Source organism: Nannobrachium achirus (genome assembly GCF_963921795.1).
Source record: "Nannobrachium achirus genome assembly, chromosome: 22".
Lineage (NCBI taxonomy): Eukaryota > Metazoa > Chordata > Actinopteri > Myctophiformes > Myctophidae > Nannobrachium > Nannobrachium achirus.
This window is the reverse complement of record NC_137829.1, coordinates 52,926,131-52,949,073: the sequence shown is the minus strand read 5'-3', so window position 1 is coordinate 52,949,073 and position 22,943 is coordinate 52,926,131. Positions and strand designations below refer to the sequence as shown.

Below are 22,943 nucleotides of genomic sequence, written 5' to 3'. Positions count from 1 at the left end.
CTCAACCAACAACAACAACAAGACCACAGGGGTGAGTCGGAGACAGAGGGCTTTTAACCCATTCAGAACGGGTACACATTATTGTGTTATCATTATTTTATGCTTTAACTATTAAAAAAATAACAGATATACAAGCTCACAGCGTGGCTGCGAGCTTGTAGATCTGCTATTTTTGAAAAAGTCGTGAAATGTGTGCAAATCTTTGAATATATATTATATATATATATATATATATATTTAAGCGAACGTTTGTAACTCAAATTTTGCTTCTGGGGGTCCCTGGAACTAAATATTTTGAGATGGGGTTCCGTGGCCAAATAAATATAATTTTGGGGGTCCTTCACATGAAAAGGTTTGAGAACCACTGCTGACATAGTAGCCTGTCAAGAACAGACTAACTGAGCTCCAGTTAAGTGAAAAGGACCTTTTCTTTGATGATGGCTGGCCAGATTGCTGACATAGAAACATAGGGTTTTTCAAAAAAGACGCAAAAGACACTTATAGAATGGGGTCAAAATTCTTTCACAATTTTTCTAAATAGCAGATCTACAAGCTCACAGCTTGTATATCTGCTATTTTTCAATAGTTAAAACATAAAATAATGATACAATAATGTGGGGGGGGGGGGGACAGTAGACTGACAGGAAGTGGGGGGGAGAGATGGGGAGCGGCACGCGGCAAAGGTCGTCCGGATCGGGAATCGAACCGGCGATGCCGCCTACCGTAGTGGCAATGCCTAAACGGTGCACGTCTGGACCAGTAGGCCAGCGGGCGCCTTGGAGCCAGAGGTCTTTGATTCCATTTTATGTTTTTATTTTATTAGATATAATAAAAAGCACAGGTTTTCCAAGGTACACCGGGGAGGGGGGAGGGGCAGTTGGAAAGTGCTAAGAAGGAACATTTAATACGATTAGATTATTTTAAAGCCATTTCCCAACAGGGACAAAGTTCAGGATCCATATTAGGTACACACGAGGAAATCATGTGTACCTTAGTACCTAACAGACCTTCGGATGGCTGCCGTCTTTCAATCACTCATTTCTGTTATTTTTCACCTACACAGATCCTCCAGAGTCGAAGGAAAAAGATCCTGGATCTGTACGCCAGAGCCTGCAGTGTGGCCGAAGGTAGGACCAATTCCATTGTTACTGCATCTTAGTCCGAGTCCACTTTATGATAGAAGCATGACATTACTGCATCTTAGTCCGAGTCCACTTTATGATAGAAGCATGACATTACTGCATCTTAGTCCAGGTCCACTTTATGATAGAAGCATGACATTACTGCATCTTAGTCCAGGTCCACTTTATGATAGAAGCATGACATTACTGCATCTTAGTCCAGGTCCACTTTATGATAGAAGCATGACATTACTGCATCTTAGTCCAGGTCCACTTTATGATAGAAGCATGACATTACTGCATCTTAGTCCAGGTCCACTTTATGATAGAAGCATGACATTACTGCATCTTAGTCCAGGTCCACTTTATGATAGAAGCATGACATTACTGCATCTTAGTCCAGGTCCACTTTATGATAGAAGCATGACATTACTGCATCTTAGTCCAGGTCCACTTTATGATAGAAGCATGACATTACTGCATCTTAGTCCAGGTCCACTTTATGATAGAAGCATGACATTACTGCATCTTAGTCCGAGTCCACTTTATGATAGAAGCATGACATTACTGCATCTTAGTCCAGGTCCACTTTATGATAGAAGCATGACATTACTGCATCTTAGTCCAGGTCCACTTTATGATAGAAGCATGACATTACTGCATCTTAGTCCGAGTCCACTTTATGATAGAAGCATGACATTACTGCATCTTAGTCCAGGTCCACTTTATGATAGAAGCATGACATTACTGCATCTTAGTCCAGGTCCACTTTATGATAGAAGCATGACATTACTGCATCTTAGTCCAGGTCCACTTTATGATAGAAGCATGACATTACTGCATCTTAGTCCAGGTCCACTTTATGATAGAAGCATGACATTACTGCATCTTAGTCCAGGTCCACTTTATGATAGAAGCATGACATTACTGCATCTTAGTCCAGGTCCACTTTATGATAGAAGCATGACATTACTGCATCTTAGTCCAGGTCCACTTTATGATAGAAGCATGACATTACTGCATCTTAGTCCAGGTCCACTTTATGAAAGAAGCATGACATTACTGCATCTTAGTCCGAGTCCACCTTATGATAGAAGCATGACATTACTGCATCTTAGTCCGAGTCCACTTTATGATAGAAGCATGACATTACTGCATCTTAGTCCGAGTCCACTTTATGATAGAAGCATGACATTACTGCATCTTAGTCCAGGTCCACTTTATGAAAGAAGCATGACATTACTGCATCTTAGTCCGAGTCCACTTTATGATAGAAGCATGACATTACTGCATCTTAGTCCAGGTCCACTTTATGAAAGAAGCATGACATTACTGCATCTTAGTCCGAGTCCACTTTATGATAGAAGCATGACATTACTGCATCTTAGTCCAGGTCCACTTTATGAAAGAAGCATGACATTACTGCATCTTAGTCCAGGTCCACTTTATGAAAGAAGCATGACATTACTGCATCTTAGTCCAGGTCCACTTTATGATAGAAGCATGACATTACTGCATCTTAGTCCGAGTCCACTTTATGAAAGAAGCATGACATTACTGCATCTTAGTCCGAGTCCACTTTATGATAGAAGCATGACATTACTGCATCTTAGTCCAGGTCCACTTTATGATAGAAGCATGACATTACTGCATCTTAGTCCAGGTCCACTTTATGATAGAAGCATGACATTACTGCATCTTAGTCCGAGTCCGAGTCCACTTTATGAAAGAAGCATGACATTTGGCACACAGTTAGAACAGGCCATATGGAACATTTTTGGCCATAGGGACATCGCAGATTTGTCTTGGGAAACTTGTGGGAGCCAATCAAAGTTGGGCTCTCATAGACTTTACTGTACAGTAAAATAATACAAAAACAAATATATATGCTTTAAGTAGCATGTGAGGGGTCAAACTAGTTTTTTTTTTCGGGATTCTGAGTCAGAAGCTTTCGTTTTGCACGAAAAACATTCCTTTCCGAAACACGGCCCCCACAAAACTGTGAAAAGTGACGACTCATCACTAAACCACAGTTTTAGCCCAAGGAATGTTTTTCGTGCAAAACAAATGCTTGTATTGGATTCAGAATCACGAAAAAAAAACCTAGTTTGCGATGTCCCTATGGCCAAACATGTTCCATATGGCATGTTCTAACTTATAACTTATCTATCATAAAATGCCCGGACTATCTCCCTCCATTCTCCAACATAAGGGGCGTGTCTCCACTGCAGGGACGTCAATTGGGTATGGCAGGGGTATGCAGCTGCCATACCGTGGGTCCAGGGGGGAGAATACAAGTTACTTAAAAATATAAATCCATGAATGTCTCTTTGTCTATCAGTGCTGGTTATTATGTTGTTAAATTACATTAAAATAACTACAAATGCAAAATTTAACAAAGTATTATAATTATATTCTCCACACTTTTATTCTTCCCATCTTGACAGAATAGTAGCCTATATTACCAGGTTCCGCAGGTCAGCTGCACAGGTGCAATTCATTATTGTTAATTGTGGCACGTTTACTAACATGCCAAGTTTAGCTGCACTTGAACAACCGTTCCAGGCTGCCATATCCAGCCCAATAACCATAGAAATCTTTGGGGGAAAAAAATAGAATGTAATAAATAAATGTATCGTGCCTGTTGCTAAGGTATGGCAACATGGACACCAGTCATGTTGCCATACCTTACCTTTTTCTGAACTGACGCCACTGCTCCACTGACTGTACCCTCCTCCCCCCCCCCCCCCCCAGGCCTGAGCCCTACGGAGCTTCCGTTCGACTGCCTGGAGAAGGCCAGCCGCATGCTGAGCTCGTCGTACAGCAGCGAGGCGGCCGTGGTGAAGACGTGGCGCCACCTGGCCGAGAGCTTCGGCCTGAAGCGCGACGAGATCGGCGGCATGAGCGACGGCCTGCAGCTCTTCGAGCGCGTGAGCACGGCGGGCTACAGCATCCCCGACCTGCTGATGCGCCTGGTGCAGATCGAGAGGCTGGACGCCGTGGAGTCCCTGTGCTCCGACGTGCTGGGCAGCCGCGAGGTCCTGGGCCCCGGAGCGGGGGTGGTCCCCGGGGTGGGCGGCATGGCGCGGCCGGGGATAGGCGGCGGCGGCATCCACAGCCACGTGGCGTCCTCCTCGGCGCCCTCTCCGTGCCCGTCCCCGCGCTGCGCCAGCGTGTGACCCCCGCGCCAGGGGCCCGTGTTGGGGGTGAGAGCGGTGAGAGCGGTGAGAGTGGTGAGAGCGGTGAGGCGGGGGAGAGACTTCTTACCAGGGACACGGCACATTTATACATATACAACAAGCCCCCCCACAGCCAGCCTCTACACCTCCACCATCACATGAAGAATGTCAGCAGACCTCCCCTCCCCTCCCCACCCCTCCCCTCCCCTCCCATCCCCACACAAAAGCTGTTTAAGATTTCGTTTCACATTCCCTTTGTTCCTCCAACACGATGGGAGTTACGTTGACTTGGTTGACAAACTATGCGCTGGACGCTTACGGTTTCTCTCTCTGTGCCGTGCCTTCTTAAAGAAAAGCAGGACTCGTTTCAACCTTACTCCACACTGTGCCTTGCCCAAAAGAAAAGCCCCGTGTCTGCTCTGGAATCGAAGCTTTGGACTGCTACTGCCGCTCAGCATCTGAAATAATCCACATCTTCTTGCTTTAACTACACCCTGGTGCTCCATCCTAAACACACATTACTGCCTTTCAACACTCAACAAACACACACACACACACACACACACACACACACACACACACGCCTCCTGTCTAGCTGTGACTACTTCCCCACCAGTGACCCAGTCTGTGACCCCCCCCCCCCCCCCTCATAACTCTTCCACCCCGCCGGTCCCCCCTTTACCCCAATCCTGCGGTCTAGTGCTGCCGCCAGCCCTAATTATTTGGCGTGTGTCTGCACCCGGGCCCCTGATAGGCTGAGGTGTTGTGGTTTACAGAGCGGGTGCAAAGTGCCTGTGATTTCCAGCACCCAATTAAGCATTTAGGGCCACTTAAACCACTTAACCACTGAAAGCCCAGTGGAAAAGCCGTAAAACCCTGCATTAAAACAAGACGGCGTCGGTACAGTACGAGCCCCTGAGGGTTGTTGTGTCGCTGCTGTGCGCCACGGAGAGCAGTGGAAGAATGCGGGCCCCGGCCGCGGTGCGGAGAGCGTGGCGGTCACCATGCCATGTCCCACGGCAGCCAGGCCCCAGATTTGTGACCCCAGCCCAGCCCTGGGGGCTGAGGAACCAGGACCCCCGCTGGGGGCTGAGGAACCAGGACCCCCGCTGGGGGCTGAGGAACCAGGACCCCCGCTGGGGGCTGAGGAACCAGGACCCCCGCTGGGAGCTGAGGAACCAGGCCAATGGGAACAATATGCATTCTGTTGAGTCGTCCATCACAGTTGGATGTCCTGGGCCAGAAAGCTTGCATCTCCATGTTTGACCTTTTTGTTTTTTTTTTTTTACGTGAGGACCCATTTCTACAAATGTATTTTAAAAGAGAAAACAGTTTCGGGAAAAAAAGGTGTGTTGCTACATTAGTGGTTCTCAGACTTTCTATTTAAATCAAGGACCCCCAGAATGATGTGTTTGGCTGTGGACCCCCCAAGGACCCCCAGAATGATGTGTTTGGCTGTGGACCCCCCCCCCCCCCCCCCATCTCAAAATATTTTGTTCCAGGGACCTCCCAGAAGCAAACAATTATATTAAGATTTTTTTTTTAAACAGACGATCTACAAGCTCATAGCGCTATGAGCTTGTAGATCTGCTGTTTTTAAATAGCTAAAGAATAAAACAATGCTTAAAGTGGTTAAAATGACCCAGGTCTAAGTGGGTTAATATAGAATGTTGGAACTGGTTTAAATATATAGTTTACCAATGAAAAGGATTAACAATACCGTGTTGAATAATAACTAGAAAGTTGCTAATCACTCTGAGCTAACGCCCACATTATTTGTCTCCAGCAAGAGCCGCTGATTTCCGTGTCCGCGTCTCTCATTATTTGCATGCCGGTGGATCTCACCGGCTCCTCTGACGTCTGGAAATGACTCCTGCTGCTGTCCGCTTTGAGTAAATGAGGAAGTGATCCACGGTGGAAAACCAGTGATAAATATTAGCAACATTATCATTATAATGGATAAGCCTAAACAAACCAGTTCACATGAACAATACTGATGTAAAATAAGATATCTGAACGGCTACATTTATTTTATATACAATTAAAATGTCATGAACCTACACAGTTATAGGGGGGCTTGCCCTGGCTTATTTTTCTTCCAATCGCCAATACGCCTGGGTTTCCGAGGCTAGGTGCTAATCTGCAAACTGAATTCCATCTTACCATTTATATTCTATATGGTGATGTCATGTCTTACCATTTATATTCTATGTGGTAATGTCATGTGAAGCATGACAACAGTGACAACAGTGAGTGAAGCGTGGCCAAAAGCCTCACTTTTCTGTTGTGCAAAAGTGACCAAAAAGCAGCTTCACTTTGCTGGCAAAAGGTTCTAGGACTGAGAACAACAGTGTGTTGCCCATAGCGATTAACGACCACACTAAGTAACTGCATTCCAAACTCCTGAAAAGTAACATTTCTGGACATACAAGGTTTCAGCCTGGCATTGATGAGAGCTAGTATTATTTAGACACTGTATGTGTAGGAGAGACGGTTGATCAGGCGTCCCGGTTAGAGAACAGGGGGTCCCGGTTAGAGAACAGGGGGTCCCTGGTTAGAGAACAGGTTGGCTGGACAGCTTTCAGCTCCAAAACCTTTCAGGAAACAAAGCCAAGAATCCATTCATTCCTTGGAAAGGGATTGATGTTTATCTGATGTGTGATGTGTTGTCAGCATAATGAGAGTTCTGCACAGGATCAAATGCATCACCTGTCTGTTGCCTGGTCCTCGTTTTCCCCCTGTTCTGTTGTTGATATTTGGCATGGTTCACATCATAGGGGCTGGACTCCGGTAGACGTAGTGTAAATGAATTAAGCTGCGCATCTAAAAATAGCCGTCATTTAGCCTGTATTTTGTACCATCAGTTGCTTTTGCCTTCACAGTGCGGCCAAAAGTTCACAACACAAGAATCTCATGGTTTAGTGCATAGTGACTGAGACCCTTTAAGACAGGGGTGGGCAACTTTGATGATGGCGAGGGCCACTATATTTTCACCTTCACTCCAGAGGGCCACTATATTTTCACCTTCACTCCAGAGGGCCACTATATTTTCACCTTCACTCCAGAGGGCCACAATGCATATTGCTACGTCCTACTTTGTCATTCTAGTATCTCACACAAAAGAAGCAAAAATTGCTTCTTTTGGAATCCTGGATTATCTTTTGTTATTTTTTTAATTGGAATCCTGAAATGTAACATTTTGATTTAATTTCAAACACATTTAGTTATATACTCAGGTTAACTTTATGAACCTAAATACAAATACATTGGACATAAAAAAATACATTTTAATTCTAGTCATTAAGCTACTAATATAGACTGATGGAATTATAGCAGGTCATGTTTGGAATCATAAATCAATAATATATCAGTATTCCGGTATTAACCTGAGGGTGGGGGCCGTATGTGGCCCCCGGGCCGCCAGTTGCCCACGTATGCTTTAAGACCTGGGGGAGATTCTACCAGCACTTTAAGACCTGGGGGAGATTCTACCAGCACTTTAAGACCTGGGGGAGATTCTACCAGCACTTTAAGACCTGGGGGAGATTCTACCAGCACTTCTCACACTTTCAAGATATTTCAAAAATGTTTCAAAAGTGGCAAATGTGTACAGTAGGTTGGGGCTTGGCTGTGATCCTGTATATCTGCTTTTTTTTAAATAGCCAATGTAACATTTTGAAATGACCCAGATGCAGATGATCCTGGTTCCACATACACAGCCATTTACAATATGCGTTTGCGCCTATACTGCCAGGAATATTATTAATTTTTCAGAGTCACAGTAGATCTCCCTTATATGCATGACATTTTGGTAGGCTGTAGTCTATATAGTGTACACTAGATGTCGCCAGCGATTAAGGTCTCTGGCGATTGCTAGAAGGCCTCAAATTAGCAACCAGTCCATTCACTTAGCATTAGCGTTAGCATGGAACGGCCCGGGACCCGTGCACGCCATCCGCGCTCTTAAAAAAAAAAAAAAGTATCGACTATGTGCCTTAGATGCCCAATTGACGCACAGAGCCTTCAAACCGGATCAAGATCCGACGTTTAGAAGTTGCTGTAATGGCTTCCAATGTAAAATATATGCTCGGGTACATGTTTGACACGCTCGATTTCCGGTTTCCGGCGATGACGTCACTTCCATCGCAGAATCCTTGCTGAAGCTTATATGAAGCTAGAATGGTCATTTATAGCTCAAAAAATGTCAAAAAAATACCAAAATCATCAGAAAATGACCCCCAAGGCGACGTTTGGCGATCTGGCACGGTTTGGCGTCCTCAAAATGGCGATGAAAGGCGATTTGGCTAAGAATGAGTTAATGGGTTAATTTCTTTCCCCCCCCAGAGACAGTTTCATGGTAAACTATGCATATTGACTGAATTCAAATGGACCTCAAACCTGTTTTCTAGACAGGCAACGTTTTGTCTGGCATATTATGCTGCCGCTTAAACGATATTACAGTAGAGCGGACCTGGATTACTTACCTCAGTAGCACTTATACAATAGTACTTGTAGAAAACACACACACACACACACACACACACACACACACACACAGTGGAAGCAAATTATTCATTGAAACCAAAGTGTAAATGTATATATAACTTATTATTGTACATAACGTATGCATTAATAAATGAGTATGAAAAATGATGTTGGCTTGGTACTTTGACCGTCTCATCAGTCATAAAGAGATGAATTGTGCTTGCAGAGTTTTGAGCAAGGACATCTTGACCGTTTGTTCTGTGCCATCCAGCATGCTAAACCAGGGGTCTTCAAAGTGGGTGACGGGGCACCCTGGGGTGCCCTGACGGCAGTCCAGGGGTGCCGCGAGATCATTTGATAATATTTGGAATTTATTTGGACACAAATATTTAGTATCATTTTAAACTTAAGTACAAAGTTATTTTCAGTCAGTTCTAACCAAAATGGCTATTATCTCAACGTTTTCCTCCAACATAATCACTAAAATATCGTCACTGTCGGGCAGAAACCTCGTATCTCCAAGTTTCAAATGTGTACGTCTTTTGGTAAAGCAAAGCCCTGCTTCATCATACAAGACAAAACTAGTGAAAACAGCCGATCTACAAGCACACTAGATCTGCTGTTTTCACTAGTTTTGTATATTTAGTTTTATAGATGATAAATACAAAACAAACCGAATTGGACATACAAGGTTTCCACCCGACAACGACGATATGTTATAAATATAAGGTGCTGGGAGTGAAAATTATAATGTAGGGGTGCCTCGGATTTAAAAAATATTTTTGGGGTGCCCTGAGACAAAAGAAGTTTGGGCTAGACTACCCCACAACATCCACAATGTTAACACAAAGTAAAATCCTTAACACCCATTCAGAACGGGTACACATTATTGTGTATCATTATTTTATGCTCTAACTATTGAAAAATAGCAGATATAGAAGCTCACAGCGCGGCACTGAGTACCGCGCTGCAAGCTTGTAGATCTGCTATTTTTGAAAATGTTTGAAAATTTGAATTTTGACCCGATTCTATAAGTGTCTTGAATCCTTCTAAGGTTTTTTGAAAAACCTATGTTTCTATGTCAGCAATCTGGCCAGCCATCGTCAAAGAAAAGGTTCTTTTCACTTAACTGGAGCTCAGTTAGTCTGTTCTTGAGAGATTGCTATGTCAGTGGTTCTCAAACCTTTTCATGTGAAGGACCCCCAAAATGATATTTATTTGGCCACCGACCCCCATCCCAAAATATTTAGTTCCAGGGACCACCCAGAAGCAAAATTTTAGTTACAAACCTTCACTTTAAAAATACATAATATTCAAAGATTTGCACACATTTTCACAACTTTTTCAAAAATAGCAGATATACAAGCTCCGCGCTGTGAGCTTGTATATCTGCTATTTTTCAATAGTTAAAGCATGCAATAATTCTAGGCCTAAATGGGTTAAATGAACATTGATGATTTGACTGTGTGTGTACAGAACAACCAGCTCCAGAAATGTGGGCAAGCAAAAATAAAATCACTGGTCATCTTTTTATTAACTTCCCAAAAAGCACGTAGAACTTAAAACCTGTCACATAACATTAGTGTTTTAATGCGTCTTCCATTTTATTTAAAAATGGTTTCGATTACTTGGTTTATACTTTGTGTTTTTACTACTATTTCCCTTTATAGTTTTACGAGTTATTTCTGAAAACGTTTTAAGGACCGTTTGTGGACGGTTCTAAATACATCACATGTTCTCCTTGTCCCACAATAGAGAAGAGTTTTAGGGTATGGCTGGGACAAGTTAAGTAGTCCAAAGCCACCTTCAAGTGCATCCAAAGCCCCAGTCATAAGACCAACAGATGCATCACACATTAAGACCCTGAGGGTTCTTTTCAATCTGTGAATGTAGAAGTTGACCCATGAGGGTCTTCTTTGCGTACACACACAGCTCAGTGGTTCAGTGGAAACAGACTCGGGCCATAAAAAAAATAACAAACAAAAAAAGAACGATGTGGGAACGACGAGGCTTCATGTTGTCCCCGGACCTCTGATGACATATATGATGTATGACATACAGTATCTATATGATGTATGACATACAGTATCTATATGATGTCATATGACATACAGTATCAATATGATGTATGACATACAGTATCTATACGATGTATGACATACAGTATCTATGATGATGTATGACATACAGTATCTATGATGATGTATGACATACAGTATCTATATGATGTATGACATACAGTATCTATATGATGTATGACATACAGTATCTATATGATGTATGACATACAGTATCTATATGATGTATGACATACAGTATCTATACGATGTATGCCATACAGTATCTATGATGATGTATGACATACAGTATCTATGATGATGTATGACATACAGTATCTATATGATGTATGACATACAGTATCTATATGATGTATGACATACAGTATCTATATGATGTATGACATACAGTATCTATACGATGTATGACATACAGTATCTATGATGATGTATGACATACAGTATCTATGATGATGTATGACATACAGTATCTATATGATGTATGACATACAGTATCTATATGATGTATGACATACAGTATCTATATGATGTATGACATACAGTATCTATGATGATGTATGACATACAGTATCTATACGATGTATGACATACAGTATCTATGATGATGTATGACATACAGTATCTATGATGATGTATGACATACAGTATCTATATCTATGATGATGTATGACATACAGTATCTATATGATGTATGACATACAGTATCTATACGATGTATGACATACAGTATCTATGATGATGTATGACATACAGTATCTATATGATGTATGACATACAGTATCTATATGATGTATGACATACAGTATCTATATGATGTATGACATACAGTATCTATGATGATGATGGGTCTACCAACATCATACACCCTCGCCCAGGTGACCCAGCCGGGGTGAACAAGTCCTGACTTACCTCCCAGTAGCGACCCACGATCAGTGCTATTAGGGTAAGACAGGGTCACTCAATCCGCTGCACCGGAACCACTCTGCCGGGACTGGGGGATAAATATATTTTTTTATGGTAGACGTAGCAGATTCACTGAATTGCAATCAAATGTGCATCTCAGACGTGATGACGCTATGACATATCTATATGATGTATGACTTCCAATGATATTTGGGCAAGGTTTCAAATTAAAAGTTAAAGGGACTACACCATGAATTTTCATTTTCCAATTCTATAGGCCCCTAAAATGATATATCAGCAGCGTGCGTTGGAGGTAGGGCATTCACCAAATATCCGAATATTCGAATATCAGAGTCACTATTCGATGTTTCTCTTTAAACATTCTATAGTTTATAAAGCTTGGCTAGATAGGAAGTCATAAGAATGAGTTGTCAATGCCCCTGGTGGATGAATTTGTTAATGCTCTATACCAGGGGTTCTCAAACCTTTTTAGGCCGTGACCCCCAAAAAAACATATTTGAACTGGGGACCCCCACCCTGACAAGCACTTGGAATTGTAGGTATTACATTTAATGTGACTCGGTTCCGCAGAAAAATATTGTGAAAATAGCAGATCTACATGTTCACAACGCCTCGCGTTGCACAATGTTCGCCTCTTGCTAACTTAATATTTGACAGTTTGGCCAGTCCTGTCGAATATTCGACTATTCTAATACTTTGAGGTCGAATAATTAGAATACTAAAAATCACTATTGGTGAATGCCCTGGTTGGAGGTCTGTATGATGAGCAGATGTGACATGTTGACACATTGCAACAGGCCACACATTGCTATTCACTCTTCTATCCAACATAATTCCTTATATTGGCAACGCAGCTGCAAGTCAGCGCCGGATGAGAAACGAGGCCAAATCATTTTTGTTATACAAGTGATTATTATCAGTGGTGGAAAAAGTACTTGCATTCTTTACTTAAGTAAAAGTATCAATACTGCAGTATGGAAATACTCCATTACAAGTAAAAGTCAGGTATTCAAAATGTACTTGAGTATGAAAGTGTTGGCATCAAAATGTACTTAAAGAGCTTGTAGATCGGCTATCTTCAAATAGCCTTGGTATAAAATAGGGCTAAAGTGGTTGATGTATGTTTTATAATATTATAATGTATATCTGGACAGTAACTCGTAAGTAAAGTCAGATACATGTAGTGGAGTAAAAGTACAATATTTGGAGATGTAGTGCTGTAGAAGTAAAAGTATCACAAATTGGAAATACTCAAGTAAAGTACAAATACCTCAGAATTCTACTTAACTCATACAGTGCCATCCGGCCACAAGGGGTGCTAGAGTGCCAGAAATTTCTCCATTGACCTTCTTTATAGCTTTCGTCGACCCTCTCCCAACTGGCTTGTGTTTTCACTCCGGTCAATCCTATGGGTGTCCAGAGGAGGAAGCTAGCTGACACATAGCCAAAATGCTAACCCATTGAGAAGCCCGATCTAAAGCTATTTCAGCCGCAAAAAACTTTCTCCTTGGGTCTGGGGACACAATCCGGAGAAAATCCTGTCTAAAGATGTGATTTATTATTGGAGTGGGTGGCGCGATTCGGCCGTTAGCGCGAATACGGCCCGTGGATGGCCGAGTCTAAGTCCCGGCCAAGGATGGACGTCTAGACCGGGGCTTCATTGAGGCCTCCGATAAAATAATTCATTTTATTAAATATCCCGGACTAGTTCGGGATAGGCACCCTGGAATACGTCGCGCCGCCTACAATGAACATTTGGTGAACATTGGGGGGGGTCTAAACTTTATTTTAAACCATTTTCAATGGAATAAATCGTCGGAGCATCTAGCGTCTCTCGTTGGTGAGCGCTGGGCGAGCCGGGACCACCCACATTGCTCCAAGCAGCTCGGGGTAAGTAAAATAGCAAATAAAAAATTGTTTTTGATCCCGAATATCCCGACTAGTTCGGGATAGGCACTAAAAGGGTTAAAGGAGCTATAGTCAACTTTTTCATTGTAGGGCCGACACTTTGTTTACATCCTAGTCTATAGACTAGAATGTAAACAAAGTGTCGGCCCTACAATGGCCAACATTATTATTTTATCATTATTTTACGCTTTTTGTGGTCATTTTTGAATAGAAACACATATATGAAGCTTAAATTTTTTTTATAAATATTTTCGAAACATTCTTTTTATTTTAGCATCCGTTTTTCAAGACAAAGTTGACTATAGCTCCTTTAAGTACACTTGATTAAATGTACTCAGTTACTTTACACCACGGATTATTATTATTCAAACAACAACTCATACAACATAGAGCATGTACAGTATGTACAGTATAGAGAATGACTCAAGCCTGGTGTGTGTGTGTGTGTGTGTGTGTGTGTGTGTGTGTGTGTGTGTGTGTGTGTGTGTGTGTGTGTGTGTGTGTGTGTGTGTGTGTGTGTCAGGCTGCCAGTACACTATAAACAAGGGTTTGCCAATTAGTTTTTCCCAAGGGCCAAATTATGTCTAGGGTACCAAGCAGAGGGCCACAACATTGAATTATGTCTAGGGTACCAAGCCGAGGGCCACAACATTGAATTATGTCTAAGGTACCAAGCCAGGGCCACAACATTGAATTATGTATAGGTTACCAAGCCGAGGGCCACAACATTGAATTATGTCTAGGGTACCAAGCAGAGGGCCACAACATTGAATTATGTCTAGGGTACCAAGCCGAGGGCCACAGCATTGAATTATGTCTAGGGTACCAAGCCGAAGGCCACAACATTGAATTATGTCTAGGGTACCAAGCCGAGGGCCACAACATTGAATTATGTCTAGGGTACCAAGCCGAGGGCCACAACACTGAATTATGTATAGGGTACCAAGCCGAGGGCCACAACATTGAATCATGTCTAGGGTACCAAGCCGAGGGCCACAACATTGAATCATGTCTAGGGTACCAAGCCGAGGGCCACAACATTGAATCATGTCTAGGGTACCAAGCCGAGGGCCACAACATTGAATCATGTCTAGTAGGGTTGCGGTATCGGTACTCGCGGTATCGGTACTCTGCCCGATACAACCCTATTTTGCAGTACTCGTACTCGCCCGATACTTTTCACGCCAGCGTCCGATACCAAGCAGGGGCGTCACAAGGGGGAGAAAAGTGGGACTGAGTTACTAGGGCTCAAGGTGAAAGCCAGGGCCTTAATTATTTTTATACTTTTGCTATTGAAAAATAGCAGATATGCAAGCTCACAGGGCCGCACTGCAAGCTTGCAGAGCTGCTATTTTTTAATACCCCATGAAGAACATTCATGGGGGGCCAGCAGTGAATCCTTGTACCCAGGGCCCAGAATTTGGTGCGACACCCTTGGCAATGAGTGCACGGAGCGAACGCTGGCATTCAGCGGCAGCAGGCTGTCTGTCTGTCTTTCTGCTGTTCAACATGAGTAGGGCTACATTGAGTTATTTAGCAGCATCATTCATCATTCATTAATCTTAAAACTTGCTACGATGCAAAGTTTGTCTGAGTGCTTTGCCTTTGATGGAGAAATCAAATCCAAAAAAGGCGACTGGATGTGAATCACTCACTCATTACCTCGGCAGCTCGGCTCGAGCCTGTTGCATCAGTGTGATCCGCTCATCTGAAGAATAATCCATTTTGAGGTGAGATTTTGAGAACATGGAGAAAGTAGTCTCAGTCATAAGTTGGCTGCGAATGCCATAAATAATGTTTTAAAGTAGGCCTAACAGTGATGAGAGATGAGCGAGATGAGAGAGGACGCTTAACGAGAGGAGTCCTGTCAGTCCAGCTGCGCTACGGTGCGCTAATTGGTGACCTAGTTTTAGACTACGTCTTTCACTGGTGATGTAATCAATTATTTTGGAGCAGATTCCAATAGTATAAACATTATTAAAAGGCTTTCATATACTCTTGATATCTTTTTCAAATGAAGTTTAGCCTAATAGATTGAAATGTGCTAGATTTTGGCTATTTTCTGCTTGTTAATGTCAATAAATAAATTCATCAATTAATTTTCGGTTAGCCGAATAGGTTTCAAAATTGTCGTGTACATGTCAGTGAAATTAGTCGCTAGGAACATCCCTAATTTTAAGATTTGTGAGGATGACAACACATTGTTTTGTATTATTAATTGTACTCGTATCGGTACTCGGTATCGGCGAGTACTCACAATGAAGTACTTGTACTCGTACTCGGTCAGCAAAAAAGTGGTATCGGGACATCCCTAATGTCTAGGGTACCAAGCCGAGGGCCACAACATTGAATCATGTCTAGGGTACCAAGCCGAGGGCCACAACATTGAATTATGTCTAGGGTACCAAGCCGAGGGCCACAACATTGAATCATGTCTAGGGTACCAAGCCGAGGGCCACAACATTGAATTATGTCTAGGATACCAAGCCGAGGGCCACAACATTGAATCATGTCTAGGGTACCAAGCCGAGGGCCACAACATTGAATCATGTCTAGGGTACCATGCTGAGGGCCACAACATTGAATTATGTCTAGGGTACCATGCTGAGGGCCACAACATTGAATTATGTCTAGGCTACCAAGCCGAGGGCCACAACATTGAATCATGTCTAGGGTACCAAGCCGAGGGCCACAACATTGCAGGGGCGACGGTGGCGTTCCCGCTACTCCAGTGACAGCCGATCTACAAGCACACAACGCCGCTACATTTATCATTTTAAAAATGATTTAAAGTAGTGAAAACAGCGGATCTACAAGGGGGCGAGGCGTTGTGTGCTGTTTTCACTACTTTTGTGCGACAGCCTTGCATGATGAAGCAGGGCTTTGCTTTGAGAAAGAACGTACAAATTTGGAGATACGACGATATACTAGTGTTGTGGCTGCTCTTACACCACCATTATTACTGGGGTTGGTGTGGGCCAGACAGTAGCCCCCCGCGGGCCGGAAATGGGCCGCGGGCCGCCTATTGGGGAACCCTGGTGTAAAACCATGCACAGGAGGCCTCCGTTCCTCTCAGTGGGCACATGAAGAGATATCAGCAACATGAATATGGCTACAGTATAATATTATACTAACATCATTACTCACTTTCTATTCCGCCTCCAAGGTAATGATGTAAGCTGAGCCGTGAAGGCAGGAAACTCTGCCCTCAACCCGGGAGGAATCCCATGTGGGGGCGACGCCCAAAATAAACTCATTATTTCTGCCCGGTAGGCGTTCGCAGAAGTTGGAACCAGGGACGTGCTGGCCATTGGGAAAAGCGGGACAACTCCCGAACGGCCGGTTCATTCCCGGCCGGTCCAGGCCGGCCATTAGGAAAAAAATACAAATAAAATGTCGGCCTTTGTTCCATTTTGGGGGCTGGGCGGCCAACAAAGTAAATCGTCACTGTCGGGCAGAAACCTTGTATCTCCAAGTTTCAAAGCAAAGTAAAGCCCTGCTTCATCATACAAGGCCGTCGCACAAAAGTAGTGAAAACAGCCGATCTGCAAGCACACAACGCCTCGCAGTGCGAGGCGTTGTGTGCTTGTAGATCGGCTGTTTTCACGAGTTTAAATAATTTTTAAAATGATAAATACAAAACAAACGGTTTTGGACGTACAAGGTTTCCATCCGACAACAACGAAATATAGGCCTAATTCATGTAATTGGCCCACTGGCTTGTCACTTGTCATGATCTGAAATGGCACATCTTTGAGTAGCAGCAGCGCTATAGAGAGAGATCTCTCTCTATAGCAAGCAATGAGAGCCTCTACAACTCTTTTTCCCGGGCTGAATCAGGGGCCCAGCACGTCCCTGGTTGGAACGCAATTCTAGACGCCTCACTCACTGTCTTTGTTTTTTTCTGGGGTTGTTGTTTTTTTTAATTTCCTGTCCCCCCTCCTCCTCTTAGCACGCATCACCCATAGCAGCATAGTAGTTATTGTCACCCTCGTGCACTGTGCATTGGTTAGGCTCTCACAGTGTGTGTGTGTGTGTGTGTGTGTGTGTGTGTGTGTGTGTGTGTGTGTGTGTGTTAGGGCATTAACGAAAAAGTCGACAAGTCGACTGAGTCGACTTCATCACACAAGTCGACTCCCACCAGAGAAAGTCGAAAGTCGAAGTTGAAAAAAAGTAAAATCCTTTGTATTCATCCTTTGTATCATTATATTTGCTCCATGTGTGCGTCTGTACACCATTCAAACAGTAGGATTGCTTATTGTCAAGAACGGAATGATCCAGCATTACAGTGATACATTACATTTGGTATAACATGATTCTATTAATGGCAGATCGGCTATTTTCACAATTTCTTCCTCTAATATTTTACAATTTGGCCAATGTTTAATTTGTCATTTTAGAGGTATTAAAAAGTCCTTAAATTGTCACTTTAGAAATGTGCAGATACCCTCTATACAATTAAACTTTATGTTGGTCTGTTTACAGTTGAGTGAGAAAACAATGTTGCACTTCATCACACAAGTCGACTCCCACCAGAGAAAGTGCGTGCGTGCGCCACAGGATTCCCAAGGCTTTAGCTAAACGATAAGGTCAGTGCAGTTCTTTGGGAGACGGTCTATGAAGGGAGAGAAGATGCTCGGGGGCAGGGCACTGCCCCCCCCCCCCCCCCCCCCGCCTCTCCTCAGGTTTCAAACACTCACTACCTTCACACACACACACACACACACACACACACACACACACACACACACACACACACACACACACACACACACACACACACACACACACACACACACACACACCTGAGGGTCCGTTTTAGCGTCTTAAGCGCTTGGCATGGGCAGGTGAAGCCTCCTCGGGGGAGGGAGCGCCCCTCTGACTGCAGCTCAGGAAGACGACTAATTAAAGCTCCGAGCAACGCCAGTCAGTCAACTACCGCACACCACCGTGCACGTACGTGCACGCACGCACAGGATCCTAGCTACAAGCCTATGCTCATTCCCCCTCCACCAATTACCTGCTGGTACGTCCATCAAGCAGCTGTAGCACCCAGACCGACGGGGGTGGATTTCTTTGATCACGTGGAACAACTAGTAAGGGGAACATAAGAACATCGTTACCAAGAGATGTCTTCACCAATGTGTTTCTAAAGGTGTGTGATAATTATGTACTAAGAGGTTGAAATTCAACTCCCGGGGGAAACCTCATTATAAAATGATTCATGTTTGTGTTCCATTAACTTTACTATACAGGAAAAAATACAAAAAAATAAATATGCTAAGGGCTAAAAACGGACCCACAAAACCATGGTTTAGTGATGAATCATCACTTTTCACCGTTTTGTAGGGGCCATTTGTAGCCCACGGAATGTTTTTCGTGCAAAACAAATGCTAGCAATGGATTCAGCATCATGAAAAACCCCTAGTTTGACCCCTCACATGCTACTTAAAGCATATTTATTTTTTGTATTCTTTTCCTGTATGATTATAATTACATCTAACGATGCTTCTCCTCCATTCACGTTTGGTGAATGTAGCCTTGGCCAGGAAAATTTGATGTCTTCAGGTAGTTACCATCGATCATAAGGTGTTTCGACCCACAAACCACAACACCCTCCTGATGGCCGGGTCGGCAGTGGTGGCCAAATCACTGCCCATCTCCTCCTCCTGACCAAGGCTAAACTCCCCTCTCCTGCTCTATTAGTTTTTTTCCCAACAAGAGGCTTCTCTGGGGAGGTATTGGGTGGGTCCCTCCTGAGGTCTTGAGGTGACACAGGTGCGTAGATAGTAAATTAATGGGACACAAACACAAATCCGTTTTTTTATGAGGTTTCCCCCGGGAGTTGAATTTCAACCTTTTAGTACATATTATTACACACCTTTAGAAACACATTGGTGAAGAAATGTCTTGGTAACGATTTCAAATATCTTCATAAAATCCCCTTACTAAACCGGAGCGAATAGTTAAAATAAATAAAGCAAATAAGGCTGCAAGATGGAATGGGGGTGGAAACATTCCCTTTTCCCTGGTCGGTACTAAACAATTCCCTTCCATTGTTGCAATTTAACGTTCTCAAGAGTTAACAGTCGGAAGCCGAGTCCACGTAATCCTTTAATAACACGTCTCTGTTATTGGGAGCTGAAGATTTACAATTATTATGAAACTAAGACTCGCCGTGCAATACGGCCGAGTTGGGACCCTCTGTTTAAACCAAACGGTAACATTTGTGAGGATGATGAGTAAATAATACGTTGCACAGGGTTTCACAGAACAGAAAATGACTTCCCGGAATGGAAGGGTTTTTATTATGCCCTGAATGTTTTTGGAATGGGATCAGAGTGTGGACCATCTTTAAGAAGAGGACGAATGGTGACACACACACACACACACACACACACACACACACACACACACACACACACACACACACACACACACACACACACACACACACACACACACACACACACACGTCACCATTCGTCCTCTTTGGAAAGATTGTTATGGAGTTTACTCTTCCTTTGGCCTGCACAGTTAAGTGGGATGTAGAGAGGACTTATACTGCGTGCCCACGACGCCAGTGTTGATTTCGTCGACTAAAACTATGACGAAAAATGTTTGTCGACTGCGTTTTTTTTTTCACTAACGAAAACTAAATAAAAACTAAATAAAAACTAAACTGTCATGACTAAAACTAAGACTAAATATATTGACAATTTCGTCAACAAAATAAAAACTAGACTAAAACGTTAAGGAGGGACTGGTGGGGAAGAGAGTAATTTGGTTGCTCTCAGGTGTTGCGTGCTGAAAATAGCCGATCTACAAGCTCACAACGCGTCGCAACCAAGTGTAAAATCAGTCATTACGATGCCATCATGGCCTGCCAAAATATATTTTAGTTGACTAAATCAACTGTACATTAAATAGTCAACTAAAATTAAACTAAAACTAAAACTTTTTAGGTGACTAAATTATGACTAAAACTAAACGACATTTTATTCAAAAGACTATGACTAAAACTAGTTCAACATTTGCTGTCAAAATCAACGTTGCACGACGCGCACCAAAAACACACGTAGCAGCATCTGCAAGCTCACAGTGAGCTTGTAGATCAGCCATTTCCGGTGCACGGCACAGCGCGCAACGGAGTCTAAACCAAGCATGACGTGCTTGGGTCTTTAAACACACAGCGTAATGACTAGACTACGCGTCTGGCGCCTCCCGCCCCGCTGCGCCGGGCAAGAAGGCCTTTCTGCCGTTTAGCAGGAGAACAAGTCTGCTGTGGTCAGGATTTGAATATGAATTGCGCCATTGACACAAAGAGGGCCTGATTGCTTTTTAGCACCGGAGCATGTCTGAACGCATCCAGCTCCGTGGCTGTCATCAATCACCCAGTGTACACAGCCCCCCCCCCCCCCCCCATCTCCTCCTGCCAACGCTGAAGCGTGGCGCTGTTTACACAGAACAATAGTCCCACAGAAACACACAGACACACAGTCACCGCCACATGGGGAGAGAGAGACCCCCCCCCCCCCCCCCCCCCCCCTGCTCCTCTCCCCCACACACATCAACTGTACACACGCACATCGCACAAGCACGCACACGTGCATGAACTGCACACAAACGCACACAGTGCCGTGGAGAGCATCATTTGCAGAGACGTATGTCTGGACAATCTCAAAAGATGAGCCCAGAAACGCAAATGAAACCCCATCACTTAAAACAGATCGTGATGGAATCCACGAACAGGACTGGGATGATCGCAGAGCGGTAGAGATGTGACGTTCGCGAACGAATCGAGTCTTTTGAACGGCTCTTTGAAATGAACGATGGGATCCGTTGGCAGCAGGGAGCCGTTCCTTTCTAAATGCAGAAGCTCGGCCACAAGTAGAAGTTCAGAATTAAAATGCATTTGAGTAAAAGTACAAAAGTATTGGTATCTAAATGTACCTAAAGACGGTATCAGTAGGTAGTCTATGTACCTAAAGACGGTATCAGTAGGTAGTCTCTGTACCTAAAGACGGTATCAGTAGGTAGTCTCTGTACCTAAAGACGGTATCAGTAGGTAGTCTCTGTACCTAAAGACGGTATCAGTAGGTAGTCTCTGTACCTAAAGACGGTATCAGTAGGTAGTCTCTGTACCTAAAGACGGTATCAGTAGGTAGTCTCTGTACCTAAAGACGGTATCAGTAGGTAGTCTCTGTACCTAAAGACGGTATCAGTAGGTAGTCTCTGTACCTAAAGACGGTATCAGTAGGTAGTCTATGTACCTAAAGACGGTATCAGTAGGTAGTCTCTGTACCTAAAGACGGTATCAGTAGGTAGTCTCTGTACCTAAAGACGGTATCAGTAGGTAGTCTCTGTACCTAAAGACGGTATCAGTAGGTAGTCTCTGTACCTAAAGACGGTATCAGTAGGTAGTCTCTGTACCTAAAGACGGTATCAGTAGGTAGTCTATGTACCTAAAGACGGTATCAGTAGGTAGTCTCTGTACCTAAAGACGGTATCAGTAGGTAGTCTCTGTACCTAAAGACGGTATCAGTAGGTAGTCTTGCAGACTGTTGCCTCCGCGATTTGGCCAGATGCTCCCGGCATACAGTCTGGCAAACCGGAATAGAAATGATGAGTGCGAGATAAAGCGGATGTGACGCAACCGCTCCCTTGGTGCAGTAGCAATAACATGTCCTACTGGAAGCGTTATGTCTCCTTCCTATATTTTTTGGGGCATTATTTCGTCTTTCTCTGGTGTTGTTGGTGTTACTTTACTTCCATGTTGTTTTCAAATGTTTTCTTAAACTATACACCCATAACAAGAATAGGCCGCTCGAATGACTTTGTCTGAGCTATTGTTGCGACCGTAGGTCGCATTTACTACCAAAACCTCCACCGGCTGTCTATGCGTCAGTCAGTCAGTGAGTCAGTCCGTCTCACTTTTGCCCTGCTCATATCTCCACAACCGTTGCCCCCATCCATGCCAAATTTTGCACACACACTCCTTGACTGCCAAACTACAACCTCCAAGGACCCCCGGAGCCCTGGGGGACCCCCAGATGTAAAAAATGACCAAATGTGCTCACACGTCACACGTCACACTTTTTCCCTGCTTATATCTCCGCACCCGTTGACCCGATCCATGCCAGATTTTACACACACACTCCTTGCCTGCCAAACTACAACCTCCAAGGACCCCCGGAGCCCCAGGGGACCCCCAGATGTAAAAAATGACCAAATGTGCAAAAATGACC

At 43.7% G+C, this 22,943-nt stretch overlaps 1 protein-coding gene across 1 annotated transcript in view; it reads left to right on the top strand.

Moving 5' to 3' along the window:
• Positions 1-4,300, top strand: part of edar (ectodysplasin A receptor) — a gene marked incomplete at both ends in the record, with an annotated part of 92,596 nt that extends 88,296 nt beyond the window's left edge. The window contains 2 exons of the mRNA XM_080753499.1: positions 1,064-1,127; positions 3,876-4,300. Coding sequence (XP_080609625.1) covers positions 1,064-1,127; positions 3,876-4,300 — 489 coding nt within the window. The remainder of the gene's footprint in view (positions 1-1,063; positions 1,128-3,875) is intronic.
• Positions 4,301-22,943: the final 18,643 nt, after the last annotated feature.